This window comes from Petromyzon marinus, chromosome 51 (assembly GCF_048934315.1).
Source record: "Petromyzon marinus isolate PM22_M1 ecotype Great Lakes invasive population chromosome 51, UKy_Petmar_22M1.pri1.0, whole genome shotgun sequence".
In the NCBI taxonomy this organism is placed as follows: Eukaryota; Metazoa; Chordata; class Hyperoartia; order Petromyzontiformes; family Petromyzontidae; genus Petromyzon; species Petromyzon marinus.
Window position 1 is genome coordinate 11,439,365 of NC_133717.1, and position 19,338 is coordinate 11,458,702.

General features: G+C 50.0%; 1 protein-coding gene across 2 annotated transcripts in view; it reads right to left on the minus strand.

The window, feature by feature from the left end:
* LTN1 (listerin E3 ubiquitin protein ligase 1) overlaps nucleotides 1-19,338 on the minus strand; it is a 178,268-nt gene that overhangs the window by 12,321 nt on the left and 146,609 nt on the right. The window contains exons 18-20 of one of the 2 annotated variants that reach the window (XM_032973360.2): nucleotides 11,283-11,568; nucleotides 1,496-1,712; nucleotides 679-789 (exon numbers count right to left, since the gene is read on the minus strand). In XM_032973360.2, coding sequence (XP_032829251.2) covers nucleotides 679-789; nucleotides 1,496-1,712; nucleotides 11,283-11,568 — 614 coding nt within the window. Of the gene's footprint in view, nucleotides 1-678; nucleotides 790-1,495; nucleotides 1,713-11,282; nucleotides 11,572-19,338 lie in introns of both variants that reach the window. The other variant, XM_032973359.2, reaches the window with a different exon arrangement.

A 19,338-nucleotide genomic window follows, 5' to 3' on the forward strand; every position in this document is an offset into this window, starting at 1 on the left:
CTAACAGACTGTTGGGGCAAGTGCCGTTAGCGAGTAGAGCTATGACTGCTGGCAAGGCAAACGAGGGGGTGGGTGACCAGCACCATCCCCAGTCGCCTTTGTCTCCCCAGTGGCGATGTTTACACCCCGCACCGGGTGCTCATTTGAGGCCGAGTCGCACAGCGCCAACAAGGAAGTTGGCACTGGCGGTCCAAACGTGACACCGTTCGAATGAGACACAGAGAGGTGATGACAGAGAGGCAACAGACGAATAGAAATAGGAGAAATGGCACAAGACAGTACAAAGAGTAGATAGGATGCACACTGCAAATGAGGAAGTATAAAGGTGACAGGCAGTACACGAATGCTATAGTAAGGAGAGAGAGGAGCACTGAGACACAGTACAACACAATAAAAGCGGTACAAACAAGACAGTAAAAACAGTACATGCAAGACACAGTGCAGGTGAGGTAGTACAAAGGAGACAGAAAGTACAACTGAAACGGTGCGTAGAGACAGTATCACCGAGTTCACAGTACAAGCAAGACAGTACAAGCAGTACACACAATACACAACACAAGGGAGACAGTACAAGCAATACACACGACACACAGCACAAAGGAGACAGTACAGAGGAGTCGGCAAAGTTGGATGGGGAGAGCCCGGCGTCAGTTAATGCGCGAGCGCATCGCATCATACCACTCTACGGAGCCGTAGAGGGCCTTCACGTCCGTGTCGAGGCCTCGCCTGGAGGCTTCAGGCAGCGCGTGGGACAGGGCGAGGGCCCACAGGCCCCCGTGCTGCACGGATCTGTGCGGCCGCACGCGAGATAGAGACAGAGAGAGAAATAGAGGTCACGTTACTTATTAAAAGGTAAAAGCCAATGACAAAATCACCAAGAATGCTCCCCATCTTATCAGATCCTGGAAGCCAAGCAGGATTTAGCCTGAGCTTGCATGGGCAACCTCCATGCACGGCAAATTGTTAAAGGCTGCTTGCAGGTCTATGTGTGTGGACAGCAGAGGGTAGTGTCAGTGTTAACTCTGCAAATGGTCAAGAATGAAATAAAAATGTTAAAATATCTCTGTAAATTCAGAATTTTATTCCGTGACATGGCGCTGTATGCAAGTTTACCTTGCGTTACGCCGTAGTAGTAGTCGATGCGTTCCGCAAAACCGAGTCAGCTACCTCACCGCATGTCGAGTGAATTCAAATTATAAAGAGTGAAATTTGTGCAGAAGTATTGTTAGCCGGATATACGCGGAACCGCACAAAGCGAACTTACACGGCTACACCGTGGAGACCTATGGTCAGTGTTCACATTTTGCTGAAACAGGTTCTGGTCTGGCCCCAGGTGAAACTTCTGGACGCGCACGCCCTCGATGAGCGGGCACAAAGCGTGCTTTGCTTGCGCCTGTAACCTAACGACTGATCGGTGCGGTAACGAATTGTGAACTGCATTATCCACCTACAGGTCCACCTGTCACCCCTCCCGCTGTCCCGTCGTGCGCGTCACCTGTTAAAGAGCTCCCCGAGCAGCTGGCTGAGTGCGAGCGGTGGGGCAGCGGCAGGCGTGGACGGCGTGGATGGCGTGGGCGCCGCGCCCACGAGCCCCCAGCAGAGGGCACCGACGCAGGGCGGCAGGGACGGCCCGGCTGGGCCGGAGCGACTCAACCGGCACCACGTGTCCGCCAGCATGCACTCGCACGCCAGCTCCAGGCAGCACGCGGGGTCTGCGCGCAAACGGTGGGGCACCACGGTGGCGAGATGTTAACGCCCTCGCCTTCTATGCAGGAGGTCATGGGTTCGGTCCCGACCCTGACGCCTATATTTTCGCGTGGATTTTTCTCAGGGTCCTCCGGTTTTTCCCTCCACATTTATAAACACGCGTTTTAGAGTATTTGGCTCTTATAAATATTCACATTCTAAGCCACTTCGTTGAGCTATCATTCGTGGCCAGAATGCTTCTGAAAAAGAGCCATGTAGCTCAGTGGGCCTTACCTGGTCAAATAAAAAAAATTGTTTATAGTTAAAACAGAACTGTTCCCCGTGCGACCTTTAACGGACTGTTGGGGGCAAGTGCTGTTGGTGGGCACCTGCGGTGGACGTCATGAACCACGAAGCATTACCACCGGCCACGTTCGTCTCTGATGATTATACACAGCACCAGCTACGTAGAGGTGGCCCACAACTGATTCAGATATCGCTTGGGGAAGACGTTATTAACACACTGCTTTAAAACCCACCCTGAATGATCGAGCGTGATAATTATTGTTGTGGCCTAGTTCACACTGGTTTACGTCCACGATTGCCATCCACCAGAGACTGTTTTGATACTTAAAATAATCAACATCCTTTAAAACAGGCAAAGACCACCGTGTGACCTTTATTACTCATACAAACAAGATTTGTAAAACATTAGCTACAATCTGAGGTGTTCTTGAATGTGGCTTACAGCGACAATTGTATTGCCTTTTGACCATATTACCTGGAATGTGCCCCATCTCCTCAGACCTCGGAAACAAAGCAGCAAGACTGAGCCTGGATAGTGCTTCAATGGGGCACCAACCGTGCATAGCGGGCGTTATTGGCTGCTGCGTGACTACGTGGCCAGCAGCAGAGGGCAGTGCAGATTCATATATAGTTGGACTGTACTTCTATGCTCCGACATCTACTTCACCATGCCACACTGACCCTCGCAGTAGAGTACGATTCAATAACCCCCTCCCACGACTCGTACGGCGTGGAGAGGGGCCCTCATCCAGCAGTGGATCCACCAGCCCAGAACGGGCGTGCGCCGACATGCTTTTCCTCTGCCGGGCAAAGCAAGGGGGAACGTACGCTGCAGCAGAGGCACGGTCTGGCCGCCGCCAATGGTGAAACTTCGCGCGTGGACGCGGAAACATTTTTAAAAGCGCTTAGCGCTCCCGCTCTGGAATTGCTCCTGCTAAACAGATAACCCTCGCGTGGCTCCGGTCCCAGCGTCTTCGCCTAAGCCGCTACTCCGGTGGGCGGGCGGGCGGGCGGGCGGGCGGGCGGGCGACTTCCCGGTGTCGTTTTGCACATCTTCGAAATAAATCAGCGCCGCATGCTTCCCTGGGTCTTCCCCCCACCCCGTAGAAAGGCGGCTAGTGATTTAGAGTTCCCTTGAAAGGCGAACCCCCCCCCCCCCCCCGTTTGTAAGCGCAAAAATAACGGCCGAGAAACCCTGGGACGTCCCCTTTGTGCGAGATCCGTGCGTCGTCGTTCATACATCACCGGCGTACAGAGGCACTCGAGAGTTTTCTTTCACTGCGCCAGGCAATCGCCACTAATTACTCGTGTGTGTGTGTGTGTGCCACTGCTGCGTACAGTTCGAGCAGTACCTATTACCCCATAACCTAATTCTGACCCACGATGCTAACTCCTCACCCGTTCTCATACTCCTGTCACCAACCCTGAGCATCACTCTAAAACTAACTGCTAATCCCTAAACGGACCCCTGCGCACATTCCGCACACCCAAATATATTTTTTTTCAGCGTGACATCGTTGTGCATTCACGTGCCAATTATAGTCCGCAATTCTAGATCAAAAGTTATCGTTAAAATACAACTTTGTTCCCATGCAACAACTTTAAGGGGGATCCTACAACGGCTTTCTGAATGTCATTGCTGCACAGCCCACCGCGGGCACCGACCTATAAAACCATCGACGCCTGCTGACCGCCGTTAAGATGTGAGCGTCGTAACGGAGAGCCGTCTCTGCAGAGGCATTGTGAGATGGGGCATCGCAGTGCACCGCTGGGCCATAAACACTACATCATTGGTTAAACAGGAATACGGCCGATTATTATTATATCCATAAGTAGACTAAAGGGATTTCTCGAAAGCGGAATGTCTTCCTGTTCACGAGCCAATTATAACGGAGGTAAATCGCTCGTCCCCCTAGAACACGTGTTTTAAAAGAAGATCCGCGCAGCGGAAATGTCTATTAATTCAGGAGAGAGCTGCACGCTTGTCACTGTGATTTGATCGCAATATTTAACGTATTTTTTTTCCCCTCTCTCCCTCCCGGCTCTGCCAATTTTCGGAGCCAAATTCAATTCTCTGACGTGCGGAGGCGTAGGGGTCAGGCGCGTGCGAACTCTGCGTTTCACACCAAGAAAAGGGACCAAAAAATGCGGAGAGAATAACAATATGAAGTAGAAAAAATGCAGTATAAATCAGAATGAAACATGATGTTCATGATTACCGGGTAATAAGCGAGCCCCGTAGGATGAAAACGAAGGGAGTGAGAGCGAAGACAGACGGGTTACATGGCCAGAACAAAAGAGAGCAGTGGTGCAGGAAAGGGGGCGGCAGTGATGAAAACGGGTGGCAATGGGGAAAGGAGTGGGTGATGAAGGGGGCAACTGTCTGGAGAGTTAGCATCCATGTAACAATGGGAGTCAGTGTGGAAAGAGGGCATCAATAAAGGGGCATACGACGGACAAGGGGGGCGGCAATGATGATCGAGCAAGGGCCACTGTAAAGGGAGCCTGTATGTGTGTACGTATAACTTATTTTGCACCGTACATAGCCAACCGTGCTAATCGGAGGTGCGGGGGGGGGAAGGACAACAAATTAAACGCAAAAGAGCAATTCTAAAGAAATTAGTTTTCCATCTAGATGATTTAAAGGTGCATAGCTCCAGTGCCTTCCTAATATCGGAAGGAAGAGCGTTCCAGATGAAAGCGCGCGATGCGGTGACCGTCTTTGTTCGATGGCCAGCCAAACGCCGCTGCCGTGTGGATGATGACCGGAGCTCATGTGATTGTTTATGCTCCTTGATTAGATCAGCGAGGTATCGTGATCCATTTTGTGGCAAGCACTTTGTGTGTAATGAATGCAACATATCACGTATTCATTCGGCAACCGGCTGCAGTGGAGACGCAGGGGCCGGCAGCAGCAGGTGCCGGCTCCTTGGCGAAGATAAACAAATCCACTGGCACAAGGGTGGCCTTCGCATCGCGGTCAACCTGCCCAATTAATCACGGACCCTCCCCCCAAACTCCCCGGCTCAAAAAAAAGACACTTCACCGATAAGAGCTATGGGCCCCCGGTCACAGAGTCGGCGAAGCTCAAGGGCCGAACGCCAACGCTGCTCGGCGTGCTTGCGTTCGGTTCTTCCCCCGCTCGACAAGCGATGGCAGCGGCATCGCTGTCGCGCGGGGAGGCAGTGCAACTGAAATGGGGGGATCACGGGCAGGAAGGGTCCGGGTTCCAAGCAATGAATAGCCCCCTCCCCCGCCCCCACTTACCACCCCCACTTACCCCCCTCCCCCCCCCGCTCCCCCCGCCGCCCATTTCAGAAGTTCGCGTGATGGTTTATGCTCGTCGACGAGATCGGAAAGGGATTGTGGTTCATTTGTGGCAAGCACTTTGTGTGACCTTCCAAAATATTCGTTCAGCTAAGCCACTGACAGGAGCATAGATGAGCAGGTGCGTGTGCCAGCGTGTACCACGTGTTGGTAAATACATGTAAAGAAAATGCACACGCGCATGCTGCTTTTAAAATGCACGTATGGGACATCGGAAATGAATGTTTTCTCAGTGGTGTATAAACTGCCTATGACCACAATCACCTGGGATGCGCCCAATCGAATCAGATCTAGGAGAACGTATCAGTGTTGAGCCTGCACAGTGCTTCGATGGGTGACCACAATGCACGCCAGGTGACTCTTGCTGCTCCCCACTTTCACTCAACCCGCACTGACCAGCGTGGTGAAGTATGGTCAAATAACATCATGATCCGCATGGCATGGGCAAGAGGTCTGCCAGTCATTGTGGATTGTCAGCAGGACTCTACATGTAGAAAGAAGAGTTGCCACCCACTGCTCCTATACAAATGGTACAAATCTTAAAAGTGAAATCGCTAAAGCCAGCCCTTTCTCTGAGGGGCTCTGATCTCAAGGCACTGTTGGTCAAAGGGCAACATTCCCCTTAGTACTTTTCCACAACTTCAGGCAACCGGGGGTTGCTTTGACAGGGCTCAGAAGTGAGCTCTCCGGAAAGTTTGCTGGCCGTGTTCCCCGACACGGTGCATTACGGCCCCCAGAGACACACAGGCCCATGGCGTGAACCCAGGACCTCGGCAGGGCTGGCTCAGCACCCCCAGCGTGATACATTAGCCCCCTGAGGCTGCCTTGCCTCCTCCGTCGAGGCTCAACTGGAGCTTCTCCATCCCCCATCCCGCCCCGGCCCGGAACCCGTGACTTCCAGAGCGGCTTTGGTCGAGTCACGGCGGTGAAACGGCCGGCGGCGTCGCGTCATGCAGCGCCTGCGCTAAGCGAGGCGCGGCGAGCACGCGCGGGGAGATGCAGCGAGTCCACCACGAACCTGGGCCGTGACATCAAGGGGTTTAGTTCTGCCATGGAGAGGAGTTGAACCCCAACGCCGACACGTTACGCAGGCCGATGCCTATGTCCAACATCACCGTGAACTGCCCGGCGGAATCTCGTCCGATTTTGACAACTAAGCACTACTGAGCCTGTTTTGTACTTGGATGGGAGGACTGCCTGGAAATACCAGGTGTTGTAGGCTTGGGCTATAAAGTTCTCAGTACAGCAATGTGTTTTCTTCAATCTATCTGTGCGGAGCATAAAGTGGTGGGATCTGCATGACTGCACCGTGGGGTTATGATCACGAGAAAAAAAATTACTACAATTTTTTTCCCTCTAATATCTTTGCAATTATTCCTAAAATTTCGTCTGAGAAAACAGCCCGCGGGAGGGGGGATATCTCAATGCTACATCCGAAATCCTTTCAAGTGAACTCTGGAAACGCAGAAATTTGTGACTGGAGTTCATCGGAGCGGATCGCCTCTCACAGAGCCTCGTGAGCGTGCAGCGTTTGGGGCAAGGCGAGGGGAGTGACCGTCTGCATGCCACTTGCCTGCTTGAAGCTGCCGGTTCATGCGCGGGGATTTTAAACGCTTTCGTGAAAGTGCACAATACATGACCAAGCAGTTGCAGCTGTACAAACCCATCGCAGCATCCTAAAGCACGACGAAACTCTTGCTGTACGAGCTATTTATTTTAAAATGTCAAAAAATCCAGGACATTATAACACAAACATGTCCCAGCGAGACTGCAGTGCCTAGTTTTGATAACAATTAAAATGCCTCTGTAAAACTGGTCTGGGTAGATTTCTAAACGACGCGCTCAGACGTGTCCCAATGAGCTCATTAAATGAATTTGCTCAATTCGATCTGAGACACTGTTTTCTTTCCCTGATTGCCCCCTGGGGCAAAGACGTCTTTGCACAATAACAGAACCCCATGCAGGAGCTTGCGACCACACAATGACTTGCTTTAGGGTCAACGAGGCCCCAACGATGGCAACCGGCGCATTTACTCACGGAAATACAAGTGAAATAACGTAAGGCCTACTCTACGTGCACGTCACAGTCACATCTCAAATCATGTTAAAATATAGGGTCAGAGTTTGGGCTAGGATTCCGTGAGAAGTTAAAGAGTCTGGACTCGAGTTGCGAGTTATAATGGAGCGCGTCGCTTTTTCTGCGCAAAGGAGGACCTCCTGGAGTGACAATGAAGTGTCCGATTTCACGCGGTGGACACCTGCCTTGATATCCATCCCGCGGACGCCCGGAGGCTGAGATTTGTAGCCGTTTAAATGTGCCCGAGCGCGTGCCGCACGCACGTTTAGCCGCGGGCGGCGAAGGTGCCGGTTGGCGGCCGGCGCGGGCTTTTGGTGCAGGTGGGGGGGGAGGAGCGTGGTGGCGGGGGGGGGGGCAGGATTCATTAAATCGCGCGCACGGAAAATAAACGAGGGCCAATTTGCGGTCGTCTGCGTCGGCAAGAATTCAACTTGGCCCGGCGCGCGCCGGTACGTTTGCGGGTCGCCTGCCAAGGACAATCCGCGGCTCTGCCGCGGCAGGGCGCCAATCACGGAGCGCCGGCGAACACAGATGACTATCGGCAAGGTGGCATTTGAAGTCCTCGCACTGGAGCGCGACTCAAGATTTAATTTCAAGTGGTCAAAGGAAGGCGAGAGCACGACAGAAAGAGAAAAAACTTTTATCGGAGAAATCTGTGGGGAAATTTAATCCGACTTGATCTCAAGAGTTAGAGGGAGAGGGTGCGATAATAAAAACTGTGGAATTTTACAACCACCGTGGTCGTAGCTGCAGGATGACAATGGGTGCACCACCACTAACTCACTCGTTTGCTCGCTCACTCACTTACTCAATAATTTACTCATCAATTCACCCGCTCACCAAACTCGCAGTGATCACCCGAAGGGCGTTCGCTGTTCGGTGCAAACGCAAAAGCAATTTCTCTCCTCTTCCAAACACCGCTTGTTCCGTCCCCCGCCCCCAACCCTTCCTACTTCAGGCGAGCCTCTCTCAACATGGGCACAACAAACAAACGTGCGTGCAATTTCTGCCACTCTTTCGCTTTTGCTTTGCCGGAAAGTTATTAGTGGCGCTTGCAGTCCACATGTGGGAATGAGAAAGAGGCAGAGGTCTGGATCGCTCAGGCTGGGGCCCACGTCAGGTGCGGGCCCCGGCAGAAACGTTAATGCGAAAAGCATGCGGAGCCATCAATCATGAGAAAAACTCAATTGGACGCACCCCGGACCGAGGTGTCCTGGGAATTACAACATGGATCACTGAGGACTGGGAAATGAACTCCGATACGGGGCTCTTCATGTAATAAAATCATTATGATTAGACAGATGGAGTTTCCACCGGCGCTCACAAAGACAAAGATCCCCCGTATAGCCTTGACAGAATGTTGGGGCAAGTGCTGTAAGCGAGCACCTATGAAGGCCGGCAAGCATACGAGGGGGTGGGTGGCGAACACCACACTCTTTGTCTCCCCTGTGGTGATATTTACAAAACCGCACCAGGTACTTATTTGAGGCTGAGTCAACCTAGGGGAGGCCCAGGACCGGTTCAAACAATCGTCACCGGTGTTGTTGGCCGTGAGCGGGAATCGAACTCGGATCGCCAAGTTATTATCACAGCCCACTAACCACTACACTACCGCTCCCCACAGATGCTTACACACACGCACTTGTGCTCACTCGCTCGTACTGCACGCACTCGCTCATACTGTACGTGCACGCGTACTCGGGGAAGAGTTGGGGACGCGCGCTTTGTTGTGGAATGAAATATGAATGTTCGGGGGAATCGTTTTACGAGCGTTTCAGTGAGACAATGATACACGATTCCCAAGAGGGCAATGGTGAGATTAGAGACGGGAAAGAAAAAACGAAGATAATACGATAAATTAAGAATAATAATCGTGCGACATACACTTATGTCATTCATTCATGCGTGGATTGAATCGTAACATTTTAAAAACCAAACAAAAGCCCAGGAAGATGCAATGCCGTGTACCCTTTGCAAGTGACGAATGTGTTCGCTTTTTATTTCGACAAATAAGATATATGTAGTTTTAAATATATAAACAATGTATAACCCGGTGTTGCAAAATGTCGACTTTGTTTTAGAATAAAAATAATAATATCGAGAGCTGAGGCACTGCATATGAAAGAGAAATACATGAAACAACAATAGGTTTTATTTTACTCAGGAAACCCTCATTAATGATTAAGATTCATTTTCAAAGAGTCTGGCTTTAGCATGATTGACCAATTCTGTTTTGGAGTAATTTTATGTGCACGGGATGGCATGAGCGCCAATGTGAATGCAGGGTTGCCTAAAACTCAAATTCCACACTGACATTTGTGCTCAGGTTGCTTCTTAAAACCTCAGTGGGCTTTGCCTGATAGGATGGGGATGGTTGAGTTTCATTTGTATATTTGTGGGTGATTTGTTGAACTATCTTGTAATTTGCACTAATATATCGTGTTGTTGTACTGTTTGTTATTGTAAAGTTCTTACCCGCCCCTACAGGACATCAGTGAAAAAGAGCTTTACAGCTCAGCGGATTTCTCCTGCAGTATAAATAAATATTCTGATTTGGAACCCACTCGTTGCCTGGCAAGTGTGGGGCTCTCAGACAGCCTTCATCTTTGTAAGATCCACCAACCCCACCTTCGAGTCTCAGTATTATTTAGGTGCCATCCAATGTGCCGCCTCTACAAATGTTAGGCACCTACAAAATATACACAGAAATATAACCAATATATAACTTGTAGAATAATGAGGCCTAAAGTGAAACTTGGACTAATTTCTTAAAACCGAATCACTCCTGTGTCTACCCCACTGTTGACAGACTTTTGAGTCTTATCTCCACGTATAAGTCTTTTTTATATGGATGTTTTTCCCACAAGAGAACCACTCCCTATAAAGCATTTGGCCAAACGGCACAATGCAAAGCCCTCGTGCCAAAGTCTCACTGTAAAATCGTCCTTACACACTCAAGATAAATAAAAGGCCTGTCGTGATGAATTTATGTTGCACAGGCCATGTCTGCACTGCCTGGGGTCGCCTTAGGGCGATTGGAGTGATCTCCACGTCAGGTGAGCACCTTCAACAACCCACACCATCCACTACGGTGAAGTACGGTCACACATATACATTTCCCCCCCCAATGGTTGTGCAGGCTTAAACTCAGTCCTCAAGTCAGTTACAACTCTCTATATACGTATGTTGAATTTCTTTCGCACCGTGCGTAGCCAACCGTGCTAATCGGAGGTGCGGACAACTCTGATGTCATGAACCACGACAACGGCCGCAAGGCGGTTGGAATAAGCGACATTCGGAGAGCACATCCAACGCGGAGGTGCAACGTGGGTGCATTTGAGATTAGAAGTTGGGGTCGGTGGTTCATGCAGGGATGGGAGGCCTGTCTGAGAGCCCCATTTGCAGGCTGGCAAGTGGGTCACTGACAAATCTTTATATTTGAACTGTATTTCATAATTCGAGGTGCTAGGTTTGAGTTTTTTAAATGTTTTATTCCTTACACGGATGATCCCATGTAGCCAATTGCCTGGATATTTTACAAAGGAGATCCGTGGTGTGTGAGCACAACAGCAACAACAAAATAAGGACAAAAACGTCAACATTGCAGAGGATGAGTACAGGGTCCCGAAGGAATATTGCATGACTAACAAAGGGGATACTTGACAGTCAAAAACTAAACAATCGCCGATCGAAAAAAAACCAGTCCAAATATGATGACAGAAAGCGGTGCTCGAAAAAGGTTAGGTACAGGTGCAATAAGGTGGACTGTTACATCGCAACAAAACACCATGAGATGCGATACCGGCTTGAGCAGGCCTTCATCCAGCAGCAGATGGCCCGTGGATAACGACGATAATGATAATGATGCACACGCATGTCCACTCACCCAGCAGGCGCGAGTCGGGCTCCCGCTCCTCGGAGTCGCCGGTCTCAGGCGCTGTCCCCCCGTCTCCGTCCGTGCGGCCGCTCCGCTCGTCCGCCCTCTGCAGGTGACCCACGAGCCGTGACAGCAGCGAGACGGCCGACAGGTGCGCAGGCGCGGCAGCGGCGGCGGCGTCGCCATCCTCACCGCCGTAGTCGTCGCCGGGCGTCGGGCTACAGGGTCCCGGCTCCTCTGGGACCGCATGCTCCGGCAAGGGCAGGCGGCCGATCAGCGTCGCCTCCATCAGGCACTGCTGGGAGGGGGGCGCAGGGGGACGCGAGGTTGACCTCTGCCGTGGGTTTTCACGGCCGTGCTGCGTAGCTCCTCCGATGTGTTTCTGGGTGTGTACTGAATCAGAATCGGAATTTTTACTTAGACTGGAGAAATCCGATGAGCTATAAAGCTCTTTTTTTGCGGATGTCCAGTAGGGGCGGGTCATGAAGTTACAACAACAAACAATACAAAAACACGATAAGAGTGCAAAGTATAGGAAAGATAACAAAATCACTCAAAATAAATAGATAAATAGATGAAGTATATAAGCTAAAATTACATAAGTACACCAATTCCCAAGCTTGGGCAAGGCAGCAAAACAACAGCAAAAAGAGTCCCAGACCACACCAAGATAACACACAGTCCCCGAATAAAAATTGCACATTAAAATACAACTATCGATTTATGGGTAAGGATGACGGTTACAAATCACATTCACGAATGCAGAAGTATCTGGTACTACCGCGCGCCGGGTGGCACAATGTCCACATGCCGGGAGTTTCTTTATGAACTCAAGCGGTTAGTCCGCCGCATTCGCAACCTACCAACCCAAGTTCAATTACCGGCCGCGGCTAACAACAGTGTGGTGAAGCATGGTCACACAAACCCCATGACTGACATGCCATATAAGGAGGCTATTTCCAGAGTGGATTGACAAAGGCTGGTGTATCACGATTATTAATTACGTATAAAAATTTAGGTGGCGAAATGTCTCTATTTCTATATTTGTACGCTGCTCCTTTTATTTATCTTATCCATTTTTACGTGAATCGTCTCCTGCCTCAACATTCGCAGCTTAAGGCATCGCACGTCAGGTGTGACTGCACTGTTGTATTAATGTCACGTGATCTGTTTACAGACTGATTGCCACTGACTAAATAAACTGCTCATCGGCAGTCACAGAATGTTTTGTTTAACTATTCATTCACCGCAAACGGTGCGCGGCCTTCCTTTTCTAGGAAAGAAAAATACATTTTAATAAGTTGAAGAAAAACACTCACCATTCTATGCCAATTATACAAATACAACATGTGGTATTATTCAAGAGAAGTAAAAAAAAAATATACGTACATTTTTATTCGTATTGTGCTTAAGGGGTGTGATTTTTTTTTGCCTAGCTTCATAAGTGAGATGGGTTTGTTTTGTTGTTTCGAATTAAGCGAGCCAGCTGTCATTTGCGCTATCACTCAAGCAAAACCCAAACACTCAGGGAAATTTGCGAAGACCAAGCCGGAATGATCATCTCACCAACACCGACTCCGTTCCACGCTTAAACGCAATCCACGCTAGAGCTTTTTTTGGCATGCGCTGTGGCTGCGAGAGCTGCAGAATGGTAGGTAGGCAATTCAAATAAACACACTGCCAAATTTACAAAAACACGCTCCATGAAATTAAACTAAATCAATCTCGTAGCCACACGGAGCTCCCATATTTCTGCGCAATTTGACGAGAGGGTCTCCCGCTGCACTTTGACACCTGCCCAATGTCTTGCCGCTGTGGTCGCGGGAAAAAAAAACACCGGGTCCTGAGAAAAACAAGAAATGTCATTCTCTCTCTCTCTCTGGGACAGAAACTAAAAAGCACAGGGCAGGAGAGAGAGAGAGAGAGGACAGCGGACAAGAGAAGATGGATCGTAGTTAATACAGGCCCGGCATACCAAGTGGCATTCTGATCTCCAAAAGCTCTTTCGAATTATTGCTATTCACCAGACATGAAAGGTCAGGAAAGTCTGCAACGGGCATCGTGAATAAATGGAGAGGCAATGTGCACGCGTCGCTGTTTATTCCATAACGGAAGGGGAAGAAAATGGATTAGCGGGGCCGCATAATGAGCGCCTTAATGCGTTAATTAAAAAAGCAAGGTTGAATGGAAAACATTTCCTATTGTCGGCGCGGTGGGAAGCGGTGGGAAGCTGATCGAGGTAGCCAAACGGAAGAGGGGCTCAGACGCGCCACAGTACACACCGAGGTCGTCGGTTTTTCGTCATTCTTCAAGAGAGAAACGCTCCCTGCGATTCCCGCAACGCCGCACTCCGGAGGTTTAACTCACACGGGCCATTCATCAGGCCTCGTGATCTATGGCACTATTAGTAACCCGTTGTCGAAAAACTGTCCCAGTTAAGCCTTAAAATATCTAAAGCAGACAGGGCCGGGTCCTGGGGATTGTAAAAGCAGGGAGAGGATGGGAGAATTTTGAGCAAGGAGCAGGGGAGTGGGGGTTGTTTGATAATCGCTGCGTCCCAGGGTCATCAAACAGTGGGGCAGATTTGAGGACACGATTGGTGGTTAATACAACGATGATTTTCACAGAGTGTGTGAAAGGATTGGGGCCAGCACACAGGCAGTGGCCTCTATGGCCCCCAGGGCAACGATGCTGAGGTGGAGGCCATGAAGCACCACCTGTAACCAAACTTCCTCCTATTAAATGCAGATGCCCCTCCTCAACACCCACATAGACCCCTTAAAAGAAAACATTCTGGTCGAGATTCTCATATCAGAGGGGCATAGGAAGATTTAAGAGTTTAAATGCGGTCGTAGCATTTGAACAAATCACCAGTCAGAGTTAACCCTGGATAGTGCTTGAATGGAAGGCCACGGTTGGCTACGTACGGCGCGGAAGAAGTTCAACATAAACTCAACTATATATTTTTTCTTTTACCAGGTAAGGGCCCACTGAACCACGTAGCTCTTTTTTAGAAGCGACCTGCCTATCACAAATGAAAGCTCAACGAATTGTCTTATCATGTGGACATTTATCGCAACCGAATACTCTAAACGCACATTTCTAAATGTGATGGGGGAAAAACCGAGGACCTGGAAAAAAATCCACGAGACCATGCGGAGAACACGCAAAACTCCTAATATACAGGCGTCAGGGTCAGGATCGAATCCACGACCTCCTGCATACCAGGCAAGGTAGTTAACATACATACACACACACACACATCCATCAATAACAGCTGACAACTGTGCGCCTCGTTGGCGGGGCACACTTGGGACGCTGCGAGTTCCAGGGGGTCGAGCGATGCGGTTACGACGACCCGTGCCTGGCCCCGGGCACAGATAAGGCAGCGCCAGACGCCTGTCGTGGACCTTGACAGCGGTTTATTCGCAGTTAACGAAGCCTCGGAAATTACAAGCAGTGGTCTGGGCGGGTAGCTGAAAGCATTCGGCCAAGATGGCCATTCCCGGCTCGCGTTCCCAGCGCGGTTTAAAATCTTGGCTATTATGTAAGAAAAATGCGTGTCACGTGACCCCCACCCCGCCCCTATCCCCTATTTATCATGGGACAATTATTATGATCAGTTTGGCTGTGCGTGGAGCCTTGTGCCTCAGCACAGGGTGTCCTTGCACCTTTGCTGTAATTTGGTTCACGCTGAATACATTGAATATGTTGATCTGGACGATGTGCTGAGGCGGCCTGCTCTAACGAACGTTATCGCAGGGTATTTAACGTGAATATCCTTACCCAGGTCAGCTTGCTTTGGTAATGTTGACCTACGGGATTAACTGGGCACCTCCGGTGACGAGATGTTAACCACCTCGCCTGGTATGCAGGAGGTCGTAGGTTCGATCGGGACCCTGATATTTGTATATTTTGAGTTTGCATGTTCTCCACGTGGTAGCATGCGTTTTTTTTTTTATTCGGGTCCTCCAGTTTTTCCATCCACAATTTAGAAACATGTTTTTAGAGTATTTGGCTACCATTTCTAGCCAGGTCGCTTCTGAATAAGAGCTATACAGCTGAGTCGGCCTTACCTGGTAAATACAAATCTTAGTTTAGTTTAACTGGTGAATTCAGGTTTCAAAGTGCTAAACCCTTGCAACTGTCCAGCTTGTTTGACAGTGTGTATTGTGCTGAGCTGTCCAGATGTGAGTGTCTGTGTGTGTCTTTGCCTTTGTGACGCAGTGGTTAAACCACAGCGCTAAAAATACATCGATTTGAATCTGATTCCTGGCCAAGGCTAACTAACATCAGTGGCCAGCGATATGTGAACCACTTCTGGGCATCCTCTATGTTGACTCAGCCTTAAATGAGTGGGTGCTGCAGTGTATAAACATTCTAGATTTGAACTTTTCGTGACTGCAAGGATCCATAATCTTTGGTTCTTTCGGTAAAGTCACGTAGGTAAAAAAATGATAAAAATTGATAAAAATTAAATCACGACGTTTCGGGCGCAGCACAAGCGCCCGTCATCACATGGGACCACCACAGCAAGAAACAACTGCAGCATCCACCCATTCCAGCTGTTGTTTCTAGCTGTGGTGGTCCCACTCCAGCTGTGGTGGTCCCACTCCAGCTGTGGTGGTCCCACTCCAGCTGTGGTGGTCCCACGCCAGCTGTGGTGGTCCCCCACTCCAGCTGTGGTGGTCCCACTCCAGCTGTGGTGGTACCCCACTCCAGCTGTGGTGGTCCCACTCCAGCTGTGGTGGTCACACGCCAGCTGTGGTGGTCCCACTCCAGCTGTGGTGGTCCCACGCCAGCTGTGGTGGTCCCCCACTCCAGCTGCGGTGGTCCCCCACTCCAGCTGTGGTCCCCCACTCCAGCTGTGGTGGTCCCCCACTCCAGCTGTGGTCCCCCACTCCAGCTGTGGTCCCCCACTCCAGCTGTGGTGGTCCCACTCCAGCTGTGGTGGTCCCACTCCAGCTGTGGTGGTCCCACGCCAGCTGTGGTGGTCCCACTCCAGCTGTGGTGGTCCCACTCCAGCTGTGGTGGTCCCACTCCAGCTGTGGTGGTCCCCCACTCCAGCTGTGATGGTCCCCCACTCCAGCTGTGATGGTCCCACTCCAGCTGTGGTGGTCCCCCACGCCAGCTGTGGTGGTCCCCCACTCCAGCTGTAGTGGTCCCACTCCAGCTGTGGTGGTCCCACTCCAGCTGTAGTGGTCCCCCACTCCAGCTGTGGTGGTCCCCCACTCCAGCTGTAGTGGTCCCACTCTCCAGCTGTGGTGGTCCCCCACTCCAGCTGTAGTGGTCCCACTCCAGCTGTGATGGTCCCCCACTCCAGCTGTGGTGGTCCCACTCTCCAGCTGTGGTGGTCCCACTCCAGCTGTGATGGTCCCCCACTCCAGCTGTAGTGGTCCCACTCCAGCTGTGGTGGTCCCACTCCAGCTGTAGTGGTCCCCCACGCCAGCTGTGGTGGTCCCACTCTCCAGCTGTGGTGGTCCCCCACTCCAGCTGTAGTGGTCCCACTCCAGCTGTGGTGGTCCCACACTCCAGCTGTGGTGGTCCCCCACTCCAGCTGTGGTGGTCCCACTCCAGCAGTGTGTTTCTAGCTGTGGTGGTCCCACCTGATGACGGGCGCTTGTGTTGCGCCCGAAACGTCGTGATTGAATGTTTATTTTATTTATTTTTTTCACCTACATAACTTTACCGAAAGAACCAAAGAGTATGTTTAACATAAGCAACTGGGAAACAAGGGCGGCCAGGCGTATGTTTTAGCAGCCACACAACCCTCTCGTGTGCTGTACTATCCTGAACAGGTGCTCGCTAGCAGCACTTTCCCCAACAATCAAAGTGGACCATACCGGACGTGGCACCTTTGTCCCTGCGTACACAAGTGGCGGCGCGTTGCTTGGCACGATTCGCTATGAACCCCAAGTTCGATTCGCGACCATGGAAAACATCAGTGGCGAGTGATATCAGAATCGGCCCCTGGGCCTCGCGCCTTTGGTTAACTCAAATGTGTGACCGCCACATCAGCACTGGAGAGACGAAGAATGGCCAGGCGTGGAGCTGACCCCAATACCATCCTTCGCGAACAGCACTTGCCACGACAGTCTGGAAAGAGCAGCACTGGGGGTTCTTTATCTAGGTGTGTGTGTGTGACAGAGAGAGAGCGTTTTCAAGTCACGCAAAACTGGATTAAGGGAGACCCAACATTACGACATCATTTGGTCAGGCTAACGTAAACAGGCGCAGGCTGTAGCTGGCTGCGCGCGTGCGGCGATGGGGGAGGGCATATGCGCTTCGCCAAAGGGGCGTAAGGATAAGGGAAAAAACCTGGGAGGCTTTTCTCGAGGGATAACGGTGGGGGGGGGGGGGGGTTGGGAGGTGGGGGGGGCTGAACGATGGTGCAGAGCGCTCAGGAGGTTACCGCCGTCGCCGCCGCGCGTGAGCGATAGACAACGGAGACGTTGGCAAGGGACGCTGTGCAGAGCGAGCGGTGCAGATCCAGACACCGATTTTGCGACGGGGATGAAAGCCCGATGGAAAGCGCAAAGTTGTCCATTTCCTGCACATTTTCTTGCACTCAGCTACCTGGACAGATGGTATTAGCATCGTCGTCTGCGGGCAAACAAAATTGGCGGTGTTATTTCCTGTGTCCAGAGTCAGAGAGTTCGAGTGTCTGTATACTTACTGTGTGTGTAGTAAATTATCTCCGAGCAAGTTCCACAATTGTAAGATAATAAATAATTGAACATTTAAAACCACATGCTACTTTTGATTTAAAGCTTTCGTGACTGCAGGGATTCATATTCTTGGTTCTTTCGGTAAAGTCACGGAAAAGGGAAACAATAAAATAATAAAAATATAAAACAATAAAATTCTCACGACGTTTCGACTGCAACACAAGCAATCATCATCAGGTGTGAAAACAATAGCAAGAAAATTTTCATGATGATGATTGCTTGTGTTGCGGTCGAAACGTCGTGAGAATTTTATTGTTTTATATTTTCATTATTTTATTGTTTCTCTTCTACATCGTGACTTTACCGACAGAACCAAGAATACATATGCTACTTGTAAAATAATGTTTAATGTATTTGCTGACTGTTATATAAACCAGGTGAGAGTTCATGGAGTCACAGCCTCGAGGGTACAGATTAGAAAATCAGTGCTAAGCTGTTCAAAAACTGAATATTCCAAGTAAAATAATTCACAATACCACAAAACGTCCACTGCAATTAATCATATCACAAGACAACACCCCAAAAAAAAAACCTCATTATTTGCCGCCGTTAATTCTGAAACGTTCATTTACGCTCGCAAACTTTCCGAGTCCTTTCAAATGCAATATTTTAGGTCGTCCGCTTAAACAAAAAAAAGTTCTCTCGCAGAAATTCCAGAAGAGGGGGCTTGCTGCCTGCAAGGGCGGAGGAAGTGCTGTGAGCTTGTCTGCTCATAATAAGAATGAGACTATGTATTATTACGTATGCACCGCGCTGTGAGAAGAACCCGGGTTGAAGAGCAACCTCCCCATAGACAGACGTACGAGCATGCTGACAAGTCAATCCACTGCTGGATGAGGATTTTTCCCATTCCGGTGTTAATCGGCATGGTTGGCTACGTACGGTGCGAAAGAAGTTCAACGTACGTACGTACGCACGACTTTAGCTCAACAATAATCAGTTTGCTCCACTTATTACTGTGCTTCGTGTGCAACACATTCAGTTCCAGTTTTGGTTTTTAATTAAAACATACTTTAAGTTATCCTTGCGGTTATAGCATTCTTTTGTCAGTGAACCAATAGTTATTTCAGTTCTCCCGAAGAGAGTGGAACAATATAAGAATAGGTTTAACCCTTTCTGGCAATAAAACAGTTGTGTTTAGATGTTTAAACAACAAACTGAAACCTTTTGCAAGGAATCTGCTGTATATGTGATTAATGTCTGCATTAATCACATATACTTGTGGTGTACATGCAAACAAAAACCATGCTCTGGTAGTATATGATGATGCATTGTATTTGAAACTGATTGGTGCACACCAGAGACAGCTTTCTTTAGAGCCTAGTCTCAAACAGTGT